Source organism: Macaca thibetana, chromosome 8 (genome assembly GCF_024542745.1).
Source record: "Macaca thibetana thibetana isolate TM-01 chromosome 8, ASM2454274v1, whole genome shotgun sequence".
Classification (NCBI taxonomy): Eukaryota; Metazoa; Chordata; class Mammalia; order Primates; family Cercopithecidae; genus Macaca; species Macaca thibetana.
Window position 1 is genome coordinate 69,317,040 of NC_065585.1, and position 23,944 is coordinate 69,340,983.

The 23,944-nt window shown below is 33.7% G+C and overlaps 1 protein-coding gene across 4 annotated transcripts in view; it reads right to left on the bottom strand.

The window, feature by feature from the left end:
* HNF4G (hepatocyte nuclear factor 4 gamma) overlaps window positions 1–23,944 on the bottom strand; it is a 158,175-nt gene that overhangs the window by 13,998 nt on the left and 120,233 nt on the right. For 2 of the 4 annotated variants that reach the window (XM_050800229.1, XM_050800226.1), the window contains 3 exons: window positions 8,506–8,674; window positions 4,393–4,487; window positions 1,308–1,414 (listed from right to left, as the gene is read on the bottom strand). In XM_050800229.1, the coding sequence (XP_050656186.1) occupies window positions 1,308–1,414; window positions 4,393–4,487; window positions 8,506–8,651 (348 nt within the window). In that variant the 5' untranslated portion in view covers window positions 8,652–8,674. Of the gene's footprint in view, window positions 1–1,307; window positions 1,415–4,392; window positions 4,488–8,505; window positions 8,675–12,363; window positions 14,806–23,944 lie in introns of those variants that run through there. The other 2 variants (XM_050800225.1, XM_050800227.1) reach the window with 2 other exon arrangements.

The window sequence follows — 23,944 nt, forward strand, 5'->3', positions numbered from 1 at the left end:
TAGCACCATCCTCTGGGAGCAATATCTTATGTTAGTGATCAAATCTGTACACTAAGTTTTACCCTGACTTTTGAGGAATTTTACAATCAAAATGGCTATATAAATAGATAGATACTATCCATATGTAATATGCTCTTTGATTTTATTTTGAATTAAAGGTGATATTTTCTTTAATCTGTGGAAGTTTATGAAGAAAATGTTTTCATAAAGATTACTCAGTTGGGGAGACAAGAAGCAAGAACTGTTTGTCTCGCTGCATTAAAAGGAAGCCCATCAAAATTAAATTAAGAAACCAATGTGTGACTCAGAAATGCCGAAGAGCTTAACATATAATAATACATTTGTAAGATTATGTGTAATTTTAGACTATATAAAAATATAAGCTAAATAAGGCTTTTCTGCTGAAAGAAAAAAGTCTAAAAGTTTTTATAAACTTATGTTTGAACATGCGTGTGAGTGTATCTTTATCTGTATTTGAATATTTTCTCATAGCTCCCCTTTAAGTCATTCTCTAAAAGCTTTATTGCCCATCAAGCAATATTCAAGTAATAATGATAACGGTGATGTTAACCTCATCATATTACCCTTGTGTTATCAAAAATGAAAGTAGTTGCACTGACTCATTATAGGACCTGATTAACTACTTGGCAATTTTATAATCTGCTTTATAATAGAAAAAAAATTAACATTTCTAATAAGGTCAATGCTAAAATAAATTTGATTTAAGGATTTCTTTATACGACACTAAATAATTTATTTTTATGTATATAACTAATGACTTATTTTTTTAACTGTAGAACTGTTATTGGATAAATTTAAAATAATAAAGTTTTCTTTCTTCTGTGTTTTTTGAATTCTGACTCTTCATTTAAATGTCTGTTTCCAAAGCAGGTCCCAATAATCCAGAAGTCATTTCCAATGAAAGAAGCTCCGATAACAAATCTCAACCAAACTCCCCAAAAGTCGTGGTAGCGGGTTGTACAGATTCAATCAATAAGATAAAACACTGCCTACAGAGCGTTGCGCTATTCATTATTTTGAATCAACCTTATAAGCAAGCTTTTTTTAAAACAATCTTAGACTGAAATTTATTTTATTTTTCCATTTAAAACTAATCCTGTTCAAGAATAGTCAAAATTAAGTCAGCAGTCCCACTCAAACTTTCAAAGTAAAACTCTTAAATGTATGTAGATGTAACTTATTTTAGTAATAAGCACATTTGAATAAACTTATATCATTTTAGCATGATGTCTACATGGACATCCGATTTTATTAATTAGGGTTTGATGCTGACGTGCCACAGGTACCTGGCGAGACCGAACTTCAGCTTGTGCCAGTGTGTTAATGGAGGGGATGTTGCTGCCATCAAATGTGCTTCTTCTGGTGCTTATTCTATCGCGTTCATTTTGTACAGCTAGAGGGAAAAAACAGTATTTATTGAGCACTTCTCTTTAGTGTATGTTAGGATGTAGAGTTTGAGGAGGTTTTTTTAAGTAAAAAATTGAGAAAGGGTCTTTCCAAAAGACGGTGGGAGAAAGATATTTTCATTCTGTACTACTCTCAAAAACAGGAATCGTCAGACTTGTCACTAGAGCTCATAAAACATTGCTGTTTGAGACGTCATGACAGCATGCATGTTAGAAAGTGTTGGCTCAGCCAGTTCTGCCATGCTGTATTTTTAATAGCGTGGTTTTCTATTCTCTCAAAGTTAATAAAACTGTAAGATAACTAGAAGAAGAGCATTGCCTATAAGATTGACCAGGTCAAAGATAAGAGTGTATTCACTATCAGAAAATATGAGTCATAGATTTTGAAACTTCCATTTTCTTTTCTCTATAAAACACTAGCAAAAATGGAAAGTAAACTTATTTTAGTTACAATGACTTTAGGATTACAATATTATGATCTCTTATAAAACACTGTCCATGGGACAGTTTACCAACATTAATAAAGCAAAAATTGTACCATGGAGCAGTCTCTCCTGAGAAAATTGAGGTTTGAATACCAGCATTTTGGAAAGATGAAGAAATCCTATATATTATACAGGTTTCTAAGAGAGAGCTAGATCTGCTTCTTTACTTCAGAAAAATAATAATAATAATAATAATAATAATAATAATAATAATAATGATGTAGTTCCCCAAATCCCTTACTGAAAACTGCATTTTTAAATATAAGGAAGACTGGCAGGGAAAATATTAACTCACATGTTTACCATACAGAGAATACAATCATGCCAAGTGTGGCTCAAGCCTGTAATCCCAGCACTTTGGGAGGCCGAGGTGGGCGGATCACAAGGTCAGGAAATCGAGACCATCCTGGCTAACATGGTGAAACCCGGTCTCTACTAAAAATACAAAAAATTAGCCGGGCGAGGTGGCAGGCGCCTGTAGTCCCAGCTACTCAGGAGGCTGAGGCAGGAGAATGGCGTGAACCCGGGAGGCCGAGCTTGCAGTGAGCCGAGATCGCGTCACTGCACTCCAGCCTGGGAGACGGAACGAGACTCTGTCTCCAAAAAAAAAAAAAAAAAAGGAGTGAGTTGTCTGTAAGTTGGAGTGAATCAGTAATATTTTATTTTAAAATCATACTTACTGGTAGCTTGCTCTTTTTGTTTTACAGAAATTGTTATTGATTTTTAACCTAAACTGACTCATTTGGAAATGCATATGCAGTTATAAAATATTAAGAAGTTAGCTATGCTTTTATGAATTCCACTTACGTGATTATTCTTTAGAAAAATGCTAAAAGATATCGTAAACATTTATAATCTTCTCACTGCTATCATTTTTGACATAAAACTATGTTTTTATTTGTTTCCACCTAATTAATCTCGCTACTATGCTGTTAGTGTAAAAAAGACAAATACATCAACTTGAAAACTCAAAATTACTTTACAACCTATTTAAGAAAATTAACACATTATTTTATGAACAGAAGATAAAATTTACCTATTTTAAATCATAATTGTATTTCACAAATTGTAAAACTCATAAAGGAAATGTAGGATTGTTATTTGCTTACACTTTTGTGGGGATAAACATGGGGTTCAAGTAGAAATGGAGGGAGGCAATTGACCAAGTATGTAATTAATCCCGTAAACTGCCAAATAGAGCTTCCCATGAAATTAGAAATAAATCACTTTTTAAATGAGAAAGTGCTTCTCCTTTAATTTTGTGAACTTTGTTTTTTGTTGTCTTCAAGATTACCAACCTGAGCAAAACTAATGGTATTCCTGTATTCTTAAAATATTGAATGACAAAGAAAAAGCTAACTATGTTAAAGATGGGTTTGATGTATTTTACACTTCTTTAGTATAGTGATTTCATTTGATTTTTTTAGTTTGTGAAATAGTTGTGAAAAACATCTCTTTGCATATGATAGGCATGAACAAACAGTAAAACTGACAAGTATAGAATTTTGTAGCTGTTACACGCTGTCAAATGTTTACAATGTGTTCAATACATTTGTTTCTAAATTAACCGTATTTAGAATATAGGAGAATATAATCAGAATACTTAATATATGCAAGACGAAATTAGTACACACTAAAATAGCACATCTAGTCTATTGTTTCGGTCCCTCAATATAATATAAGCTTCCTGAAAGGGAAGATTATTTTGTCTACTATGTTCACTATTGAAGCTTCAGCACCTAGAACAGTGTTTGGAAAATTGCAGTGTTCAATAATATTTAATAAATAAATGAATGCATGAAAAGTAGATGTTCAGTTAATGTTCATTAAAAGAAAAAAGACACTCATTTGTTATTGAGAACAAAAAAAAATACATTTGCGTCAGGCGTGGTGACTCAAGTCTGTAATCACAGCACTTTCGGAGGCTGAACGGAGTGGATTACTTGAGGTCAGGAGTTCAAGACCAGCCTGGTCAACATGGTGAAACTCTGGTTCTACTAAAAATACAAAAATTAGCCAGGCGTGGTGATGCGCACCTGTAGTCCCAGCTATTAGGGAGTCTGAGGCAGAAGTATCACTTGAATCTGGTAGGTTACAGTGAGCCAGGATCGTGACGCTGCGCTCCAGCCTGGTTGACAGAGTGAGACTCCATCTCAAAAATAAAAAAGAAATCTGTAATTTCAATCCACTAACAGAATATTGGTGTACTATTTAGTCAATAATTTTGTTGCCTTGGACAATATAGCGGTGGAGAGAATGATATCCATAATCAGATAGTCACCAGATAAATACTGGCTACACCACTTAATAGCTGTATGTCCTTAGACTAAATTCTTTATCTTGAGGAACCATAGATTCCTCCTTATTAGAGTGAGGAAAATTAGAACTCATGTAAAAAAGTTATAGTGATCAATGAGAATATGTGTGTATGTTTATCACTTTTCATCAATAATGTTAATTATCACCACCATTATTATTACCTTCTTTTTTCATTCCCGCTCTAAAACACTTTCTTAATCGACAATATCTACATTGATTCCTTTTGTCCTTGTCAACAACACATTGCCGACTGAACCTATAACATCAAAGATATATTAGTTTACAGAAAACTATAATTTACAAAAAAAAAAAGCAAATAAACAGACAAATGGATTTTAAATATGTGTTGTCACATTTGATTCGATAAAAAGAAGGTATAGGAACAATCAACTATGACCTTTCCAGTCTCACAATCAGCATGTGCGTGAAAACACGAGCCTCACCTCTCAGTCTTTATAGTAAAATAAAACTGAATGACTATCTTCATTTTGGCTGCTGTGCGTAACCACTTCTATCATGAGTCATGAAAGCCAAACCTAGTTTTGAATATCTTTGGCATTCAAGTTTTTGTTGCTTATTGCTAAATGATTTCAGTATGAAGGAGGCTATTATCAGAACTTCATGGCCCTGCATTTTCATGCTTTTCTCTTTTTAAATATCCTTCTATTAATTTTAAGTGTACCCCACACCCCACTGAAGTTTACCCTACATGGCAAATTATACATCAAGAGGTAATTGAGGACAACATTGAGAGTATAGTCGGCATCATGGGGTAAGACTTCACACACATTATAATGGCTGCAAATGAAATAAAGAAAAAACAAGTGTTGGTGAGGATGTGGAAAAATTGGAACCCTCATACACCGCTGTTTAAAATGTTAAATGACGCAGCTGCTTTGGAAGAAAGTTTAGCATTGTCTTAAAAAGCTAAACATAGAGTTATAGTGTAACCCAGCAATGCCATGTTAGGTCTGTATGCAGAGAAATGAAACATATGTACACATAAAAACTTGCTCATAAATGTCCACAGCAGCATTATTCATCATCGCCCAGAAGTGAAGAATATACAAGAGCCTATGATAATAGAAAAACAAAATGTGGCATGCCTGCACAGTGGAATATTATTATTTGTCAGTAAATAGGAATGAAGTACAGATAAATGCTACAACATGGATAAACCTTGGCAGCCTATTCTATTCTAAACAAAAGAAGTAAGACAAAAGAGATCACACATCGTATGATTTTGTTTATACAAAATGTCCTGAAAAGGCAAATTTGTAGAAACAAAAAATAGATTCATAGTTACCTCATATTGTTGGGGAGGGAGTTGGGAGGACATGGGGGAGTAACTACTAAAGGTTTCATTATAAAATGATAAAAAAAATGGTCAAATTTGACTGTAGCGATCGTTGCATCACTCTGGATAAACTAAAAAACTGACTTGTGTACTTAACCAAACAAACAAACAAATAAAAAGAGTACAGTCTCTGAAATTAAATCTAAGCTTGGTTCCACCGTTGATTCTCAGCAGAACTTGGGGGTGTTAAGTAACTTTAGTTTACAATTGTAAAATAAAGAGAAGGACTTGCCCAAAAGGCTGTTGTGTGAAAACACCTCAAATAGTTAGGGGCAAATATTAAGCATACAGTAAACACAAACATTTCTTCAAAATTCTGGCACAAAATTATCCATACATCTGGATATGTACCTGTTTATTTGTAGTTGATGATAAATGATAAGAATAAAGATATACATTTTGTGAAATGCATTTCTTCTAAAAACTATCAGTGTCCACTTAAAATCAAATGAGAAGTGAAGCCTATAATCCAATTGAGCTAGAAGAGAAATGTACTTTCAGAGTGAGGAACAAGGTATTGCTCATTTGGGAACAAATGGCTGATGAGACTCAGGAGAGAGGACCAGATTGACAAAAATACAAGGAGAATGCATTCAATTAACATTAAATTAATAATAAAAATTGAATAAACATATTATTAAGCACCTACAACATACAAGATCCTGGTGTAAGGATTAAACAGATTAATGCTACTTGTCTCCTCCACTCAAGGAAATTACAATCTAACAGCGTATGCATACAAATTGTACATAAGGTGAAAAACATAACATGAAAAGTGTCAAAACAGCAATTAAAAGTGCTTTTGAAGCAAAGCCCAACCTCGGTGTGATGAAGCAGTTAGAGTAGAAATGGAATTTTGGCATCTAAGGAAATAGATACATTTGAGACCAGCACAACCTGAGTTTCAGAAAGTCTCCATGCCCCTAAACTTGCATCAATATACTAACCATTTTCCAAACGAAAAATCATCACATTTGCTGAATACTAACATATGTAAAGACAGCTAGGTTGGCAGTAAAATTCCTAATAGGAAGGTGCAGGAGTTAAACTGTATCTGTTGTTAGAATATTTTTTAAACCTCTAAAAGCTGCTCTGAGAGCATCCCTTTTACACTCTCCCCATACAGAAAGCACAGAAGTACTTAGAGCCTTTGTGATTCTCTGATTCTCAAAAGTTGTTGGATTTAGCTGTTTGGATCACCATTACACACACACACACACACACACACACACACACAGGTATTTCAATTTTAACAGAGCACATGACTCCAGAAGGTATGGTTTACAGGTTATTCTGTATTTGTTTTAGTTTAGAAGCATTTGTACAAAAATATTTTTGATGAAGGAAATTGATCTACCTTTTACCTTTAGAGTTTTAATGTAAATAAAAGCAAAACTCATCTAAATACACTTTTTTTGTTTACCTAGAAAGTTTTATTTTTTATTTTTTAATTATTTATTATTTATTATTTTTTATTATACTTTATGTTCTAGGGTACATGTGCACAACGTGCAGGTTTGTTGCATATGTATACATGTGCCAGGTTGGTGTGCTGCACATATTTATTCTTCATTTACATTAGGTATATCTCCTAATGCTATCCCTTCCTCCTCCCCCCACCCCACAACAGGCCCCAGTGTGTGATGTTCCCCTTTCCTGTGTCCAAGTGATCTCATTGTTCAATTCCCACCTATGAGTGAGAACACGCAGTGTTTGGTTTTCTGTTCTTGCGATAGTTTGCTGAGAATGATGGTTTCCAGTTGTATCCATGTCCCTACAAAGGACACGAACTCATCCTTTTTTATGGCTGCATAGTATTCCATGGTGTATATGACCTATAAAGTTTTTAAAGTGGGCAATTTGTATTTTCTTAACCTGCTTCAAACTATCTTGGAAAAATTAAAGAATTATCAGAGAACTAGATAGATATTTGGGGAGTTATATATTAACTTGTATTGCACCCTAGGAAATCACATGGCAAGACTTTGGGAGGGTTAACCTCTTCCCAAATGTCTGTCTGTTCTTAAAAGGACATAATTCTACACGTACCTTTTATTGACAGAACAAACATAGTTTTTTTTGTTGTTGTTAAATTTAACCATTTTTGTTAATAGCCTATATTCAATCTAAATGTAATCTGCATTCAAGGACAGTCATACATATGAATCAAGATGCAATATGTATACTTAAATCATGTTATGATGTTGACTAGGTATTCATCTAAAAATAAAGGAAAAAAAAAAAAAACAAGAAAACAGCCTACTGGAAATGCGTGACAAATATAATATAGTTAAATAAGCTTCTGACAAAACATTTAAATTTAATGACAAAAAATATAGCATGAGAAATACATTTTATATTTCAGGACTGAAAATTAAATTTCACTCATTGATATCAACAAACTACCAAAATCATCTGCACTTTTATAATTTTGTTTTTAGACCTAGGATGTAATGGCACTTAAAAAATCAACATGAAGAAAAATGTTCATATTGAAAAACTTTTTAAATGCAGATTTTAAAATGTTTAGAGGTATATGAACATGTGATAAAACAATAAAGAAACACAAGGAAAAGATAACATGAAATTGCAATAGTAGTTACCTCTAGGAGACAAAGGAGTAAAAGTGCTAGAGGAGGTGTCCATTAAAGGCTTCAACTATATTGGTCTAAGCTGGGTGGTAGGTAGGTGGATTTTTTATATACCTTCTATAAGTCTAAAATGTTTCATAAAAAAGAACCACCTATGTGAATACATCCTGTATACATACCCACACGTTCTGACTTGTACTGCAGTTTAGAGATTGTATTTATAGACTTACAGGTACACGAAAACTCTGAATTTTCTTCTCTTACTTTTTCCGTGCCAAACTGAAACACCTGTAAAGATAACTTGACTAAAAGGGCATTTAAAGTACCTGCAAGAATAAACGTGACTCTTACGAATGCTGCGTCTGAAGAAACCCTTGCACCCATCACAACTCGATGCCCCATAGTGTTTTCCTGTTGCTCTGTCCCCACAGATGGCACACAGACAGTTGACACCGTTGTCTGTGGTATTCATACTTGTCTCTGGGGCAGAATTATCTGTGAATTAAAAAAGGAAGATTACAGTTACAGTTAGTACTATTTCCTGATTAAATTGTCCTGCTAATAATTTAGAGGCTCAAACAGTCCGTTCGTTGGCTTCCTGGAGACCCCACACCGGTGCTTTCCTTTTAACCCCCGCGGCTGGCGGCTTCCGCTCCAACCTCTCCTTTCTTATTTCTGAACATTTAACTTTGGGACACCATAGGGCTTAGTTCTCCAACTCCGCTCTTTCCCAAGGGAGGTTTATCTGTTCCATGACAATAAATATTAGCTGTAGGATGAATAATTCCAATATTTTATCTCTCTAGCCCCGATGTCTCCCATGGGCATCAGCCTGAAATGCCCAAGCACCTGTTGAAGACCTTCATTATGAAATCTAATCAGAATTGTAAATTAACGTATCAAAAACAAAACTCTTTCATTTTTCCGCTAGAACTTGTTCTTCTTTCCTTCAGTCTCCCCTATATCAGTCAATGGTTCCATCCAGTTTCCCAGGGCCAATAATCAGTGAGTCTTTAATGTATTCTCTCCTTTATCTTTTATAACCAATCCATTGGTAAGTCCATGTTTACAATATTATTTATTTATTTATTTATTTATTTAATTTTTTGAGACTGAGTTTCCCCTGTTGCTCAGACTGGAGTGTAGTGGGGCGATCTCGGCTCACTGCAACCTCTGTCTCCCAGGTTCAAATGATTCCCACGCCTCAGCCTCCCAAGTAGCTGAGATTACAGGCGTGTGCCACCATGCTAGGCTAATTTTAGTAGAGACGGTGTTTCATCATATTGGCCAGGCTGTTCTTGAACCCCTGCCCTCAGGTGGTCTGCCCACCTCAACCTCCCAAAGTTCTGGGATTACAGGTGTGAGCCACCGCGCCCGGCCTGAAATACATATTTAATCCATAACTTTTCACCACAGACATCCTTATTCAATCAACCATCATCTTTCCTCTAGATTATGGCAACAGCCCGCTATCTAAATTCTTTCCTTCCGTTCTTGCTGCCCTACTGTTTGTTACCCCAAAGCCACCTAAGTGATATTGCTATAAGTAATTCGTATAATGTCGCCCTCTGCATCCAACCCTGTTGTAACTAGATACAGAATAAAGTCCAGGCATCTTCCCGCAGCCTGTAAACCCTGCATGTCAAACCCCCCTACAACTCCCCCAAATCTCTGATCCCAGTATCTGGTACCACTTTTCATCCAGTTCACTATTCTCCAGCAACATCTTCTTCTTTTTTTTTTTTTTTTTCCCCATCATTGAATGCTACTCTCATCTCAGAACTTGTTCACCTGCTCTTCCTTCTGTCTGGAAGGAAAGTTCTTCCCTAAACCTTTCTTTGAGCTAGCTACAAGGTTTCTGTTAGAGTCTCACATTTTGTGTGAAACCTTCTCTGAACACACATTTAAAAATGTCACCTCCCATCAGTCCTTCAAGTAGAACCTAGACCCCTGCTTATTTTAAGTATTATTATTATTTTTTGAGTCAGGGTCTTGCTTTGTCAGCCAGACTGGAGTGCAGTGGTGAAATCCTAGCTCACTGCAGCCTGGACCTCCTGAGTTCAAGCAATCCTCCCACCTCAGCCTCCCGAGTAGTTGGGGCTACAGGAGTACACCACCACATCCAACTAGTTTTTAATTTTTTTATTGCAGAGACAAGGTCTCACTATGTTGCCCAGGTTGGTCTTAAACTCTTGGGCTCAAGTGATCCTCCTGCCTCAGCCTCCCAAAGTGCTGGGACTACAGGTATGAGCCACCACACCTGGCCTTAGTTTTTTAAATGGCCTTAGTTTTTTATATAACTTTATTGGTGAAAAGTATATTCTGCATTGGTCTGCTCATTTATTACCCATCTTTACACACAGAATATAAACCCCATGGTGGTAGAGAATTTATCTGTCTTATTTAGTCTTCTGTTTTCCAGTATTTAGGATTATGCCCAGGATATAGTGGGTCATCTAATACACAATTCTGAAGGAAGAATTATTTTTAAAATGTAGATATTTGTAATAAAATAAATATTTCTTAAATGAGTTAATATTGTGGATTACATCTTTAAAAATCAATATGCATTCAAAAGATATTAAATATGTAATATAGTAAAAGTTTATTGCAAAATTTTATATTGACAACTGATTATTGTATATCTAACAAAAGGATAAAACTAAAGGTTGTCATGTCCTGATTATATTTTGTAACTTACATATGTTCTACTTACTAATATTTCTGAGTAGACAAATAGTGTCATATATAATTTCATGAAGTAGAAAAAAAATTTAATGAGAATATGCTTAGGGTTAGTCATGTGACATTATAGGATTAAAATGCTAAACATTTTTCTTTTGGTAACATTAACAAAACAGATACTAACAAAATGAAAATTAGAACTGTTTGGAATTGATTGTATTCTGACAGACTATATAGAAATATGAAAAATTCCACTCTTGCTTCAAGTTTAGTGTCATACTTACATGTTGCTGACAATCTTATTACAAACAAGTTACACCACACTTTGGATATTGCCATACGAATTTGTTATTTCAGTATATTCGTTAAACATAGTAAATAAGTGTTATGATTATGGTAAATATGTCCCTACCATTTCTTAATCATGAGTGTTTTTTTAAAGTCATGATTCTGACGAAATACTCTATGAAATATCTCTAATCAAGTCTAAACATAAGGACACAAAACAGTGACTTCCTGAAAGTTGTACTACAGGTTTATTTTAACTGTATTTGAGCTAAATTTTCAGAATTCACCTTTTGACTGTTTTTTAAAATACCCATTAATAAGGAACTGCTTATTAAAAATAGAACCAGAACACCAGTCATACAAATTATACAATACAGTAGAATAGTAAGATATCCTCAGTACAAGATATATTCTCAATCTTGCATTAAACACACACACACACATTTTCCAAAGTATACATAATTACTTGATCTTAGGAGTTCTAACAGTGATAACATATTTTAAACAAGATTTTTTGCTAGGTATTAAGTCTAAATTCAAAGTCAATAGTAAACTGTATTACATAAAGACACAAACCCTAAACAACTCATGTCTTATTTAAAGTTAAAATATTACAGTAATTAAATACCAACAGCTTTGTGGGGCTAAACATTAGCCTGTCAAGTGAGGTTATAATACAAGCCTTATTCCCTTTCATATTTGCATTCAATGCAAAAACCTGATAGTAATTTAAAATGCAGTTTCTCATCAGTACCAATTGAGAACTGGAATTATAATGAAAAAAGCAGACAATCAGTGAAACTCCCTAATGTTCTATGGAAACTTTGTTCCATAAGTCATTTTATATATTGCATAGAAAATATACTTTCACAGCCAATCTGCCAATATTACTTATTACTATGACTTACAGCAAATAAAATAACAGCTGAAACTAATCTTTTTACCTCTCTAACTGACCCATGACAGAATTCTGACATTACTTTATTACATAAAACTGGGTTTTCTTACCTCTAACACAAAATAGCCACAGCATTATTAACTTAAATTTTGTAATGAAGTGCAAAAGCTCAGATTTGTGGCCTTAAAAGCAAGCCCTAAACTCTCCAGCAAAAAAAAAAAAAAAAAAATTGAGCCACTACTTTTGGAATCTCAGTCTACCTTCTCCAATTATACTTACTTTTCTTTACATCTATAAATAGATGATAACTTACCATTTGAATTATACAGAATCTGCATAGTTTCAAACTCCAAAGTTGTATAAGTTGGGTCCAGAACTTCACTGTAATTTGCCATGTCCATGTCCAGTATTGGTTCCGATACCCTCATCATTGATTTAGAAACGCATATACAAGTGGCACCGCAAGCCCAGAGTGTGTGATGAGTGTTTTGATGTGTTTTGCTTTCAGTCTGTGAGTGATAATCCGAAGGTAACTGTAACTGAGTGACTTAAGAGCTGCAGTGGGAGGGGCTGTAAAACTGTAACCTTCTTCGGCAGGCCATATTCTGCTTATTTCTTCTTTTATGGCATACGAAAGCAATTCCTTGTGATAATCTTGGAATGCTTCATGGTATAGCCTTATCTGAAGTGCTTAGTGGACTAACATGATTTCCTAAATTGACTTCCAGCAGACAATAAATGAGATCATTAAGAGAAGGATTAAAAATAGAAAAGAAAATCTCATAGGTTTTAAACTGTAATAATAATGTGAGGTATCCCATTTAAGGTGCTGAAATCACATACCTCTCATATTCTGAAAAATGGGACTGACTTTACTGTTGTAAATTTGGTAAATCAAGTCTGTAAGTTAACATTTCACATAAACACTTTACAATTTCAAGTTTTCTTAAATGTGCAATAAGGCTACCTTTATTTTGGAGTAAAGCAAATTTTGTAATTTGAAATGTGGGGAGTTATGACATACCCTGAGAGCTCCCTAGGCATAACCCTAAAATAGCCTTTAATTATATTCTCTTTAATTATCTATTGATGGGCCTGTGTCCCAACTATGTCAGTAAACTTCCCAAGGGCAGAACCAGTACAGCTGCTAGTACATGGGAGGCATTTAAAACATGGTTACATGTATAATGTTTCATTTGTTTTGAATTTTGATGTCATTAAACTGAAAAAAAAATTATCCCTAACGTGTAGATCTATATATTCCTATCATCAACCCTCATTTATATAGCATAGTATATCTTCTGTGTGTATATTTGACAAGGAACTTCTAGGGTGTAGGGAATATTTAGACAATAGCACTCAATCAATATATTTTACTTCTGAGAATATGTTTATTGATTCTGTTTTCTAAGAAACAATTCCAGCCCCATTTACATTATAAATTCAGAATGTCTTTTACCACATTTGTTAAAGATTGCAGCGAAGTAATATTTCTTAACCAATTTCTTAACACCATAAACCTTATGAATACTCTGTCTTAGAAACTATTGTACTTTTCACCTGGGAAGGCTGGCCTCTTAAAGACTCTAAACCATGTGACAAACTGTAAAGAAAATAGCTTAGAGTCAATTTAGCAGCCAGATTCACTAAATCAAACAGTGATGATTGGAATAGTCCTCTTGCCCTCATATTCTGTATACTCTTCATTGTGAGGATAATATTTTGAAATAAACTTTCTTTTTTGACTGACTTTCTTTAATGAAGACTAGACATAGGTTATTCAGTTTTTAGAGAAGTAGACAGAAGTGGTTTTTATTCTATGAATTTTGTGAGTGAAGTTGTCCTTATTTTAAATGAGTTAACAAACATTTGTTTTCTATAGGAGCCAAAGGGATGAATTGTGCAGAGCCTACAAACTTTCTAATCTATGAAATAATTAACCAATACAGAGGGATGTCACTGATGGGAGTGTCCCAGCAGAAGAAAAAATAAAAAAGAAAAAGACAGGAAAAGCTCATTTATACATCTGGAAAACACTGAAAGAAATGTGGCTGTAGCTCAGGAGAACAATGCTGTGATAGTTTCATCTTCTACCCTAGTCTATTGCCGCAGCTGACAGCACCAGACCCAGGCATTCGACTCTAAGGTGAAAGGGGCTAGACATGGATCTCAGCACAGATCTTCAAGTAGCAATTAGCAACTAATCAGAGCTGGCATTCAAGAAGAAACCTGTGCCCCATTCTTGTTAGTTTATGTTATTTTCTTCATTTCGCAGAGTAAGAACTCAAAAATTTCCAGAAGATATGGTAGATTTGAATAGCAAGCTTATCTCCTCAAATGGGTAGTCTTTGTAATGATATTCAGATGTAGAAACACCCATGGAATTCAGCCAGCCTCAGCCTAACAAAACAAGGGGTTTCTTTAGCTTTTCTCTGACGGAGAGTACAAAGTGCAGTGGAAGCCCTCTTTTCTTAAATTCTAGGACTCATAATTTACCCAACTGATTAAGCAAATAAAATAACTAAAACAGAAAGTCATAAAAAGGTATATCCTTATTTGATCTTATTTTACATAGGCGGATATGGATGCTACCGTTTGTAAAACCAAGACCTTTTCATTAAGTAAGAATGCACTGATTAGGGTTCTTCACTAAATTATTTGTTCATAAGTCTCACACATTGCCTTTGATTTCTAGTTTTTTTATTTTTTAATGGAGAAAAAAGTTAAAGCCACTCAATCCAAAGCAATCCAAAGCAAAAATTCTAGAACCCTTCTAGAATTTTAGTTTTTCAAAATATTGTCTATAATTTAGTCAATTTGCTTTTATCTACTTCCATAGTATTTCCCTTGGTTTTTATAGTGGAGAAAAAATAAAAATAAAAAAGTCTTTTGGCCAGGCACAGTGGTTCACGCCTATAATCCCAGCACTTTGGGAGGCCAAGGCGGGTAGATTGCTTGAGCCCAGGAGTTTGAGACCAGCCTCGGCAACATGGCAAAACCCTATCTCTACTAAAAATACAAAAAAACTAGATGGGCATGGTGGCGTGCGCCTATAATCCCAGCTACTCGAGAGGCTGGGGTAGGAGAATCGTTTGAACCTGGGAGGTGGAGGTTGCAGTGAGCCAAGATCATGCCACTGCACTCCAGCCAGGGTGATAGAGCGAGACTTTGTTTCAAAAAGATAAAATGAAAGCCTTTTAATGCTCATGTTGCATTAGATTGCACAAATTTTAACGAAATTGTGGAATGAAATAACAAGAACAAATGGCAATCATACACTAGGTAACAAATCCAAATGACTCTTGATAAGTGTATAAAGTTGGTAAGATGTGCCTACCCTGAAAACTAATTAGTATGATTTACAAAGGACATTGAGAATTGAGTTAATCCCAGGTTTTGGCTACATGGAGATTAGAGGCTGTCTTATATTGATTTTAACTTGAGATCACTTGTATTTATAAATTAACTTACATTCCTCTTTATAACCAATCTTCCTCTCTACTTCTAAAACTAGCTCAGCTACATTCAGAATATTTTTATTTATTTAAAGAGGAGAAGGGGAGAATGAAAAAGGAGGATGAGAAAGAAAAAAAGTCACAGAGAAACAATTTAAGTTACAGTTAATTTTAGGTTTTCAGTTATGCATCATAATCAAAACATACAGCATACTCTTAATACTAATTCTTTGTGTTTCTCATTCATTCGTAATTGTGGTGTTTTCATTACTCAATAAACATGCCTGTGGAACAATTGAACAAAATGAAATTATTAAATTAAGTTGCATAAACCTTAGATACTTGAAACAGTTATGGTGAATATATAACTGTTCACATTAAAATTCAGTTATTTTCAGCAAAGGAACTGATGAATATTATCCAAGCAGCCTTTCATGATGGCTTCATCAAGTACTTTACACGGGTAAGTTCATTAAGGGTATGTTAGATTAAGAGCTTAAGTAGTTAAAAATAAAACGGCATTAATTTTATGCCTAGGTGATAGTAGAAGAAAATTATCCTTAAATAAATAATGCCTATGTTATTAAACCCTACATTCAACAGAAATTTATGTTAAGTTTACTTCTAAAGGTTAAATTGGGAAACACATCATTTCCACATAGTAATACATAAAACAGTAATTTATAATAAATAGCACACATTTTCTAAAGATATATAAATTTAATCTATATCAAAAAATATAAATCTATGATAAACTATGAACTACTGAAAATTTCTCTTAACATTGTTTTCCAGTATCTCTTCTCTAAACTGAGCAAAACATTACTTTTACTTAGTGAAATCTCGTGTTTTGCAGGCTAAAATGTGCCATCATAGCTCTAGTCAGGTCAAACACTCCAAAGAGAATGACAACATTATTTGTAGATAAAAGGTTAATTTTAAATAGCACAACTAATGATCTTGAAAAGTGTTTCTTTCAAGCAATAGTTCTCTAAACTGGCATGTGAAATATTTAAATTTCTTTAAAGCAACATAACAAGCAGTGAAAACAGCATAGTGTTTAAAGAAGACAACTCAATTCACTATTGATTCTTCAGGATAATAGCAGAAACATTTCTATCTTATCTGGAAGACGATTAAGCCATTTAAATTGCTCCATAACTTATATTTGATTTAATCATTCTTTCACCACGTGATTTAAAATAGAAAGCACGCTAATAAGATGAAGGTTATTTTCATAAAATAAGTTTCATGAAAATAATTTGGAATGCTAATACCAGTATACAAACATTTTATTGTAAAATAGAGTTAATGAAATGTGTTTTTTAAACTTATTTCTTTGAGATTTTTTTCACTAGCAAAAGCACTACATATCAATCTCCAAAGCACATCTATAGTTCTTGTTGTTTTCATATTCTACTTTTCAAGCATGAAGATTACACAAATGTGATCACTAAAAGCAAAATGAAGAAAAATAACAAATCTAAATCAACCAGTGTATTTTTCAGTGTAAGCAGGAAACCATTAAGTGAAGAATTCTACCCAACAAAAATGACTTTTTAATTCAAAGCAAAGCCACCTTTTGTTTCTCAAAAAAGGATCTCAATTAAAAAGAAAATCATCATATTTCCTTGCTCCCACTGTCCTAATCTAACCATTCTTCCTCATTCGAAATAGAAATCTTGTATTTTCTTCTTCCTAATTTTGATGGGAGAAAATAAGTAAATTCACAATTACAACAAACAAAGATGGGTATTTTAATATTTAAGGCAAGTCACTACTATTTACATACAAATAAGTTTGAAATTGTCTCATGATGGGATTCTATTTCCAAAGAGCTTTATAAATTTTTTTCCTAAAGCCTAGATTATGTGTACTTTTTAGATAAATAAAAATTATTTTTTATCTTTTTCCTTTGCTGTTCAGTTTAGATCTATGCAATCGTATTAACTTATTAACACATTTAAACCAAAGCTCTTATAACATGCGAAAATTCTAATTTTGATATTATTTTTGAAACATGTTCCTGTCCTCGATTTGTTGAAAATTTTTTAAATTTAAACTGAACTTCTATAGCTTTGCTTACATGGTTTTATAATAATAATATAGCTTTGCTTATAGTTTTATATATAATAAAATTCTACAGCTCATTTCTCAATTCATATTCATTTTCAATTCACAAAATGCAGTCCAAAGAACCAATTTTAAATCTTTATCACATCATTACTAAAAAATGCCATTTGATAGTAAAATCTAAAGAAAGTTGACAGAGATACATAAGCACCTTGTGAAATAGCTGAATTTGTTTAGAAAGATCCTACTATATTCTTTCTAGTATTTATGGTTTTCCTGAACTATTTATATTTATTTTATTTGCACAGTAATACACTATGTTATTTAAAACTAGTTATACAAATAAATGTAAAATCCAAAACTAAGGAAGAGTAAAAACTATCGTTATTAAATCAGTTACTGCTAGGATAGAAAAAATGAGGTTTGCACAGCTCACACTAAATGTAACCAAGAAAATACTCTGAGTAACAAAAGCTTAGAGGTGATATAAGAAATCTGCATATATTAAACCTACCTTCAAGGTCAACTGCCTTGTGATTCAAAGCAGACTCTCCTTTTCAGAAGATAAGGAGCTGATTAGCACTAAATTATTAACTGGAATATAGATTATACTGGTAAGGAAACTAAAGTGTGGATATAAGGAACATGTTAGGATTTGCCAGTCACTATTTCTGCATTTCCTTTTTACAGTGGGTATTATCATTGTTGCTACTGCAAACTCAGCAAAGCTAGTCAGAATATTTAAGATTGTAGTGGCATTTTGAAAGCAAAGTTGCTGCATTATGCAAAATGACGGGAAGGAAGTTATCAGTTTGGGCCAGTACCTATTGCAAATATGTTCTGAAGAGGTATAATGTTTAAGAAAAATAGCAGCAGTTTCACTATGCTGAGTGCAATTTAGACCTGAACATTTTAATGAACTATAATGTACTATAATGAACATACACTTTAGCATCTGGAAGCCAGATAAATAAATAAATAAGTATATAAATAAGAGTTAGTTTCTCTATATAAAACATAATAATAGATTATATGTTCAGTCAAGTAGTCAAGAACTGCTCAAAATTCCTCTTTAAGGCTTTCTTAGATACATATGGAGAACAATATTTTAATGTGATATTTGATTGGGATAAAAGTAAACAATATTTGCATCTCCATTTAATAGAGGTAGGTGTATAACTGGCTCAACTGAAATGTTAAATATTTCACCTCCTTTTTGATAAATGTGTTTTTAGAAAAATAGTGTTGGTTGGTTTCTCAAAAATACCATAAGGAACTTTTTTTTTTTGGTTCAAGGATATAGGACATAATTAAAATAATATTAATAGTAAACATATGAATATAATATGAGCTAAACATAGTAGGTAAAGTGGTGGCTTTTGTAACATAATCTACACAATCTATTATCACTCTCAAGTAAGAAACCTGGAATTGCTTAATGCCAACTTGTATATTAGGCCAATGATTCAAAAATTCTGGTGCACAATAATTACAATTATCTGGAGAACTTTTGGAGGCCCCCAAGTTTCAAGTTGCATCAGACATGAATTAAATCAGAAAGTCTGGAGGTAGAAGCTGGTATCAGTGCTTTAAAAACTCTTTAGGTGATTCCAGTGTGCAGCAAAATTTAAGAACCACTGTTTTAAGACGCAAGTTCTATGAAGGCAAAGACCTTCTATTTTCTATTTACTATTATGTCTGCAGTGCCTAGAATACTGTATGTCACACAGGAAATGCTCCACAAATACTAATTGAAAGTGCAAATAAAATATATATGCAAATAATAAACTTTGAAGTGTATAGCATTTACACTGAGGATATGAGTACATTTTATGTGTCAAGTGGTTTTCTAATGACTGGATATTTCTACATGAAAAAATAGAGAAAATCCTTGCCCTCATGGAGCTTATAATCAAGTAACCATGATAAAATAATGATCATGATGATAATGATAATGATTTATATCTGTATAAAGAGACAAATAGCTGAACCATTATTTTTCTATAGGATCCATGAAGCTGGATTGAGAAATAGAGTTAATATCCTATACATTTAGACTTCTGCAACAGAACAAATTCATTGGTTTACAGCTAGATAGAGATGTAATACTGATACTGTCTGACCCTTGAATGCCTGTCTTAATTTGCATGGTAGTTTAGTCATGGGTGTTTCAGTGGGAAGTTGCAAAATACACATATAGGATTACTAGCCTGGGACTAGTTTAAATAGGAAGAAAAACTTATTCCATTTCTAATGCAGTCTCCTGTATATGATTGCATATCTACCTCATGATACCAATGCTGACTTTTCAGAGCACAAAGAACATTCTTCTTTTGCCCCATTCACTTCCACTCCAGGCTTAAATATAAGAGGTAATGTTTGGGGAGCATGATTCAATGTGGTATAAAAAACAAGCACTGGAATAGAAGGTGCCCACATAAATATAATTTTTAAAATATACCAAAACTCAACATTGAACATGGTTCTAAATGATGACATATTAAGATCATTTCCCTTAGTCTAGAAATACTACAAAAGTATGTAATCTTACCAGTACTAATCACTATTATTTTTTATGTTCTAGCATTTACAATAGGGAAAGAAAAAAATAATGCTATAAATCTTGGAAAATGATATGAAAATAACATTCTAGAAAATAACCAACCAGAAATGAAAACAATAATTAAGATTCAATTTCTTATATGTAACATCTAGTATATAAAAATAACTCTTCTCTCAAAATAACATACGCAGTTCCAAGTACAAAGCCAGCCACAGGAGGAATTTATTTATTTATTTTTGATGAGGTAGAGGGGTTTTAGATGTTATAACTTCAAACTCATATTAAATAATAAAAATTTTTAAATAGCCAAAAGTTATAAATGAAAGAATAGCGAAGATGATCTTATCTGATACGCAAATATAGTATAAAGCCATTATAATAAAAACAGAATAGTTGTGTTTAAGAATAAATAGAACAGGAGATAAAAGAAAAATTCCAATTTATTTGGTGTATATGGCAAATTAATACAGTTGTCTTTTAGTATCCATATGGGGCAGTTTCAGTAACCCTGTGGATACCAAAATCCTCAGATGCTCATTTTGTATAAAATCGCATATATTTTATACAAATAAATATTTATACAAATATATTTTATACTTTTTATAAAAAGTATTTGCATATAATCTATGCACATCCTTTTGTATACTTTAAATTACCTTTAGATTACTTATAATACCTAATACAATGCAGGTGCTACATAGTCATCATAATTGTTTATTTATATTGTTTTATTATTTTTTATTTATTCATTTTTGAAAATATCTTCAGTCTGTGATTGATGAAATCTGTGATTATGGAAACCATAGATATGAAGGGCTGATTATATAATATAAAAGTGTTTAAGTTCAGTGTGAAAAAGGGATATTTCATCCAAATAATTATTTTGATATTTTATTATCCTAGATAAAGGTAAGTTGGACTCACACCACACCACATAGAATAATACATTTCATGCATATTTAAATAAAGATGACAAAGCATAACAAATGAGCAGAAAATACCTTTCTTTAGCAGGTAAATAATATCTTAGTGGAAAGATAAGATATCAAAGTCCTTTAACCTCTATCTTTTGTAAATGTAATTTTTATCAATTCTAATCTGTTGTATTGAAATGATAAATTTGACTGTTGATATTTGGAATAGAGTTTTACCATATGTCTAGGAGTGCATCTTTTAATTTTATTTTTTCATGATCCTTCATGGAACTTGATGAGCTCTTTCTATCTGTACTTAACATTTCTTCATCAAGAGAGAATTCTTCTATTACATTTTTATAGTTTGTTCTTTCTTTATTCTTTTATTACAAAATTTTTCATTATTCAAGTATTATATTTCTCTAGAATTTCTATCTCAAAGGGTTCTTGTAAGGATTAACTAAGTTAGAAACAAAAAGTACATTGAGGCCAGGCATGGTGGCTCATACCTGTAATCCCAGCACTTTGGGAGGCCAAGGCGGATGGATCACCTGAGGTCAGGAATTCGAGACAAGCCTGGCCAACATGGTGGAAACCCTGTATCTACCGAAAAATACCAAAATTAGCTGGATGTGGTGGTGCATGCCCATAGTCCCAGCTACCGGGGAGGCTGAGGTGGGAGAATCACTTGAACCCAGGAAGTAGAGGTTGCAGTGAGCCTAGATCGCACAACTGCACTCCAGCCTGGGCAACACAGTGAGATCCTGTCTCAAAAAAAAAAAAAAAAAAAAAAAGCACATTGAACATTGAACAATGCCTGCCAGTCTTCTGTCGTGTATGCTTTCCGTTATGATTACCATCTCTTCAGCTTTGCTCTTGTTCAGATATGTATTCTAGTGCACCTTCTGGACCACTAATTTAGATCTCCATAGGGACCATATTCTCACTGAATCCTTCTACATTTTTGAACTCAAAATCATACATTTTAGTCTTAGAAAATGATTTAAACCTAAAGTTACCTTAAATCTTTATTATTTTTATTCTAATTGTCATCAACCTGCTGCAGAAATTCTGCCTAAATGTCAGTTTGGTACCTGCGTGTTCTACTTACATTTCCTTTCTCTAGCTGCTGGGTTTCCTAGGTATTATTATTATGACTATTATTATTATTATTATTATTAATTACTACTGGTGGATCTTTTCACCTTCATATCCAGATCTGCCTGCCTGAGTATAATAAATGAAGGACTCACACAGCAGTGTAAGGCACAGTAACCTTGTGGGTAGGTGCTAGAACAGTTAAAAAATTGCCAGTTCTGTTGCAAGGTGACAAGTAGAACCTCTCTGCTTGTGATGCCTTCAGCTACAAAGTCTGGTGCCCTGAGGATCAAGGATAGGGGAACTCAGCTTAATATCACAGCTCTGCTATTTTCCCAGAGGCCTAGAACGCCAGCAGCTCTCCAGATATAATGTATTTAGGCTGGCACAATCTATCCTTGAGGTGAGTGGGACAGGTCCAGATATCTTGGTTGGAACTCTGATTCTTGCTCCAGGACCCTGTGGCACAGGTCCCCAGGTTCACATCTAGAGCAGGGAACAGTAGTCTCTGCACGCACACTCTGTTCTGCTTTGTTATTACCCTCCTGGCCTTACTGCCACGTGATTTTGGTAGCTCCTCTTCTTGAGAAAGTGGATGGTGATCAGATATAAGTTTGGAGGAGAGGACAACAAAATTAAGTGTTTAAAAATTAAATATTTTAAAAAAATTAAAAATAAGATAAACGTTGTGATGAGAAAGGTGATCCAAACTCAGAATCTTAAAAAATACAACAGGAGTCCTGAGTATGCCTAAATAATTCAACTAGAAATTAGTGAAAGGAAATTCACATCTAATTTAAGGTGAATCTTCCCCATAGTTCTCTTTCACAGAATGCTTTTCTGTTTCTTTGTGGTTCATTTGGTAGTTATGTAATTAATTTCATTTACATGATCATTTTCCATTGCCTATATTAAACTAATAGGATAAAAAAGTGTCACTTATCCCCACTACGGTAGAAAATAGTACCCTGCCTTCACCCTCTGTCTCCTAGGCTTATATTTTTGAGAGAGTGGCATTTCTAGAAAGTCAAAGAATAAAGATATATCCCATTTTTTGCCTACAGCTAAGATGATATGGTTTGACTTTGTGTCTCCACCCCAATCTCATGTCGAATTGTAATACCCATGTGTCAAGGGAGGGACCTAGTGGGGAGGGGACTGAGTCATGAGGGTGGTTTCTCCCATGCTGTTCTCATGATAGTGAGGGAATTCTCACGAGATCTGAGGCTTTTAAAGTGGCAGTTTCCCCTCTTTCTCTCCTGCTGCCTTGCAAGATATGTCCTGCTTCGCCTTCTGCCATGATTGTAAGTTTCCTGAAGCCTCTCCAGTCATGCAGAACTGTGTCTATTAAACCTCTTTTGTTCACAATTACCCAGTCTCAGGTAGTATCTTTACAGCAGCATGAGAACAGACTAATACACACGAAAAGCATGAAAAAAGTAGAAGTAGTTTAGGCTTTTCACTTTTGGGGCATTACTATACAATGAAGCTAGAGAACCAGTTTCATAAATCCAAACAGAGAGGTAACAAACATTCCTATGAATTCACCTCTGCAGACCCATCGGAACTCATTCTATGACACCTGCATTGAACCATCTTAAGACAAATTATTGTAACACGTTACATTTTAGAATTAAATGAGTCATTCTCCCATAATACTGACCTTGTTCTATGAGGGACCTCATTTTTCAAACATAGAGAAAGTGAAGTATTTTAGAAGAAAAGATAGATTACTAAAATTGCTTTTTATTCCTCTGGTAATCACAGTAATGCTGTGAAAGAGTTAGATCA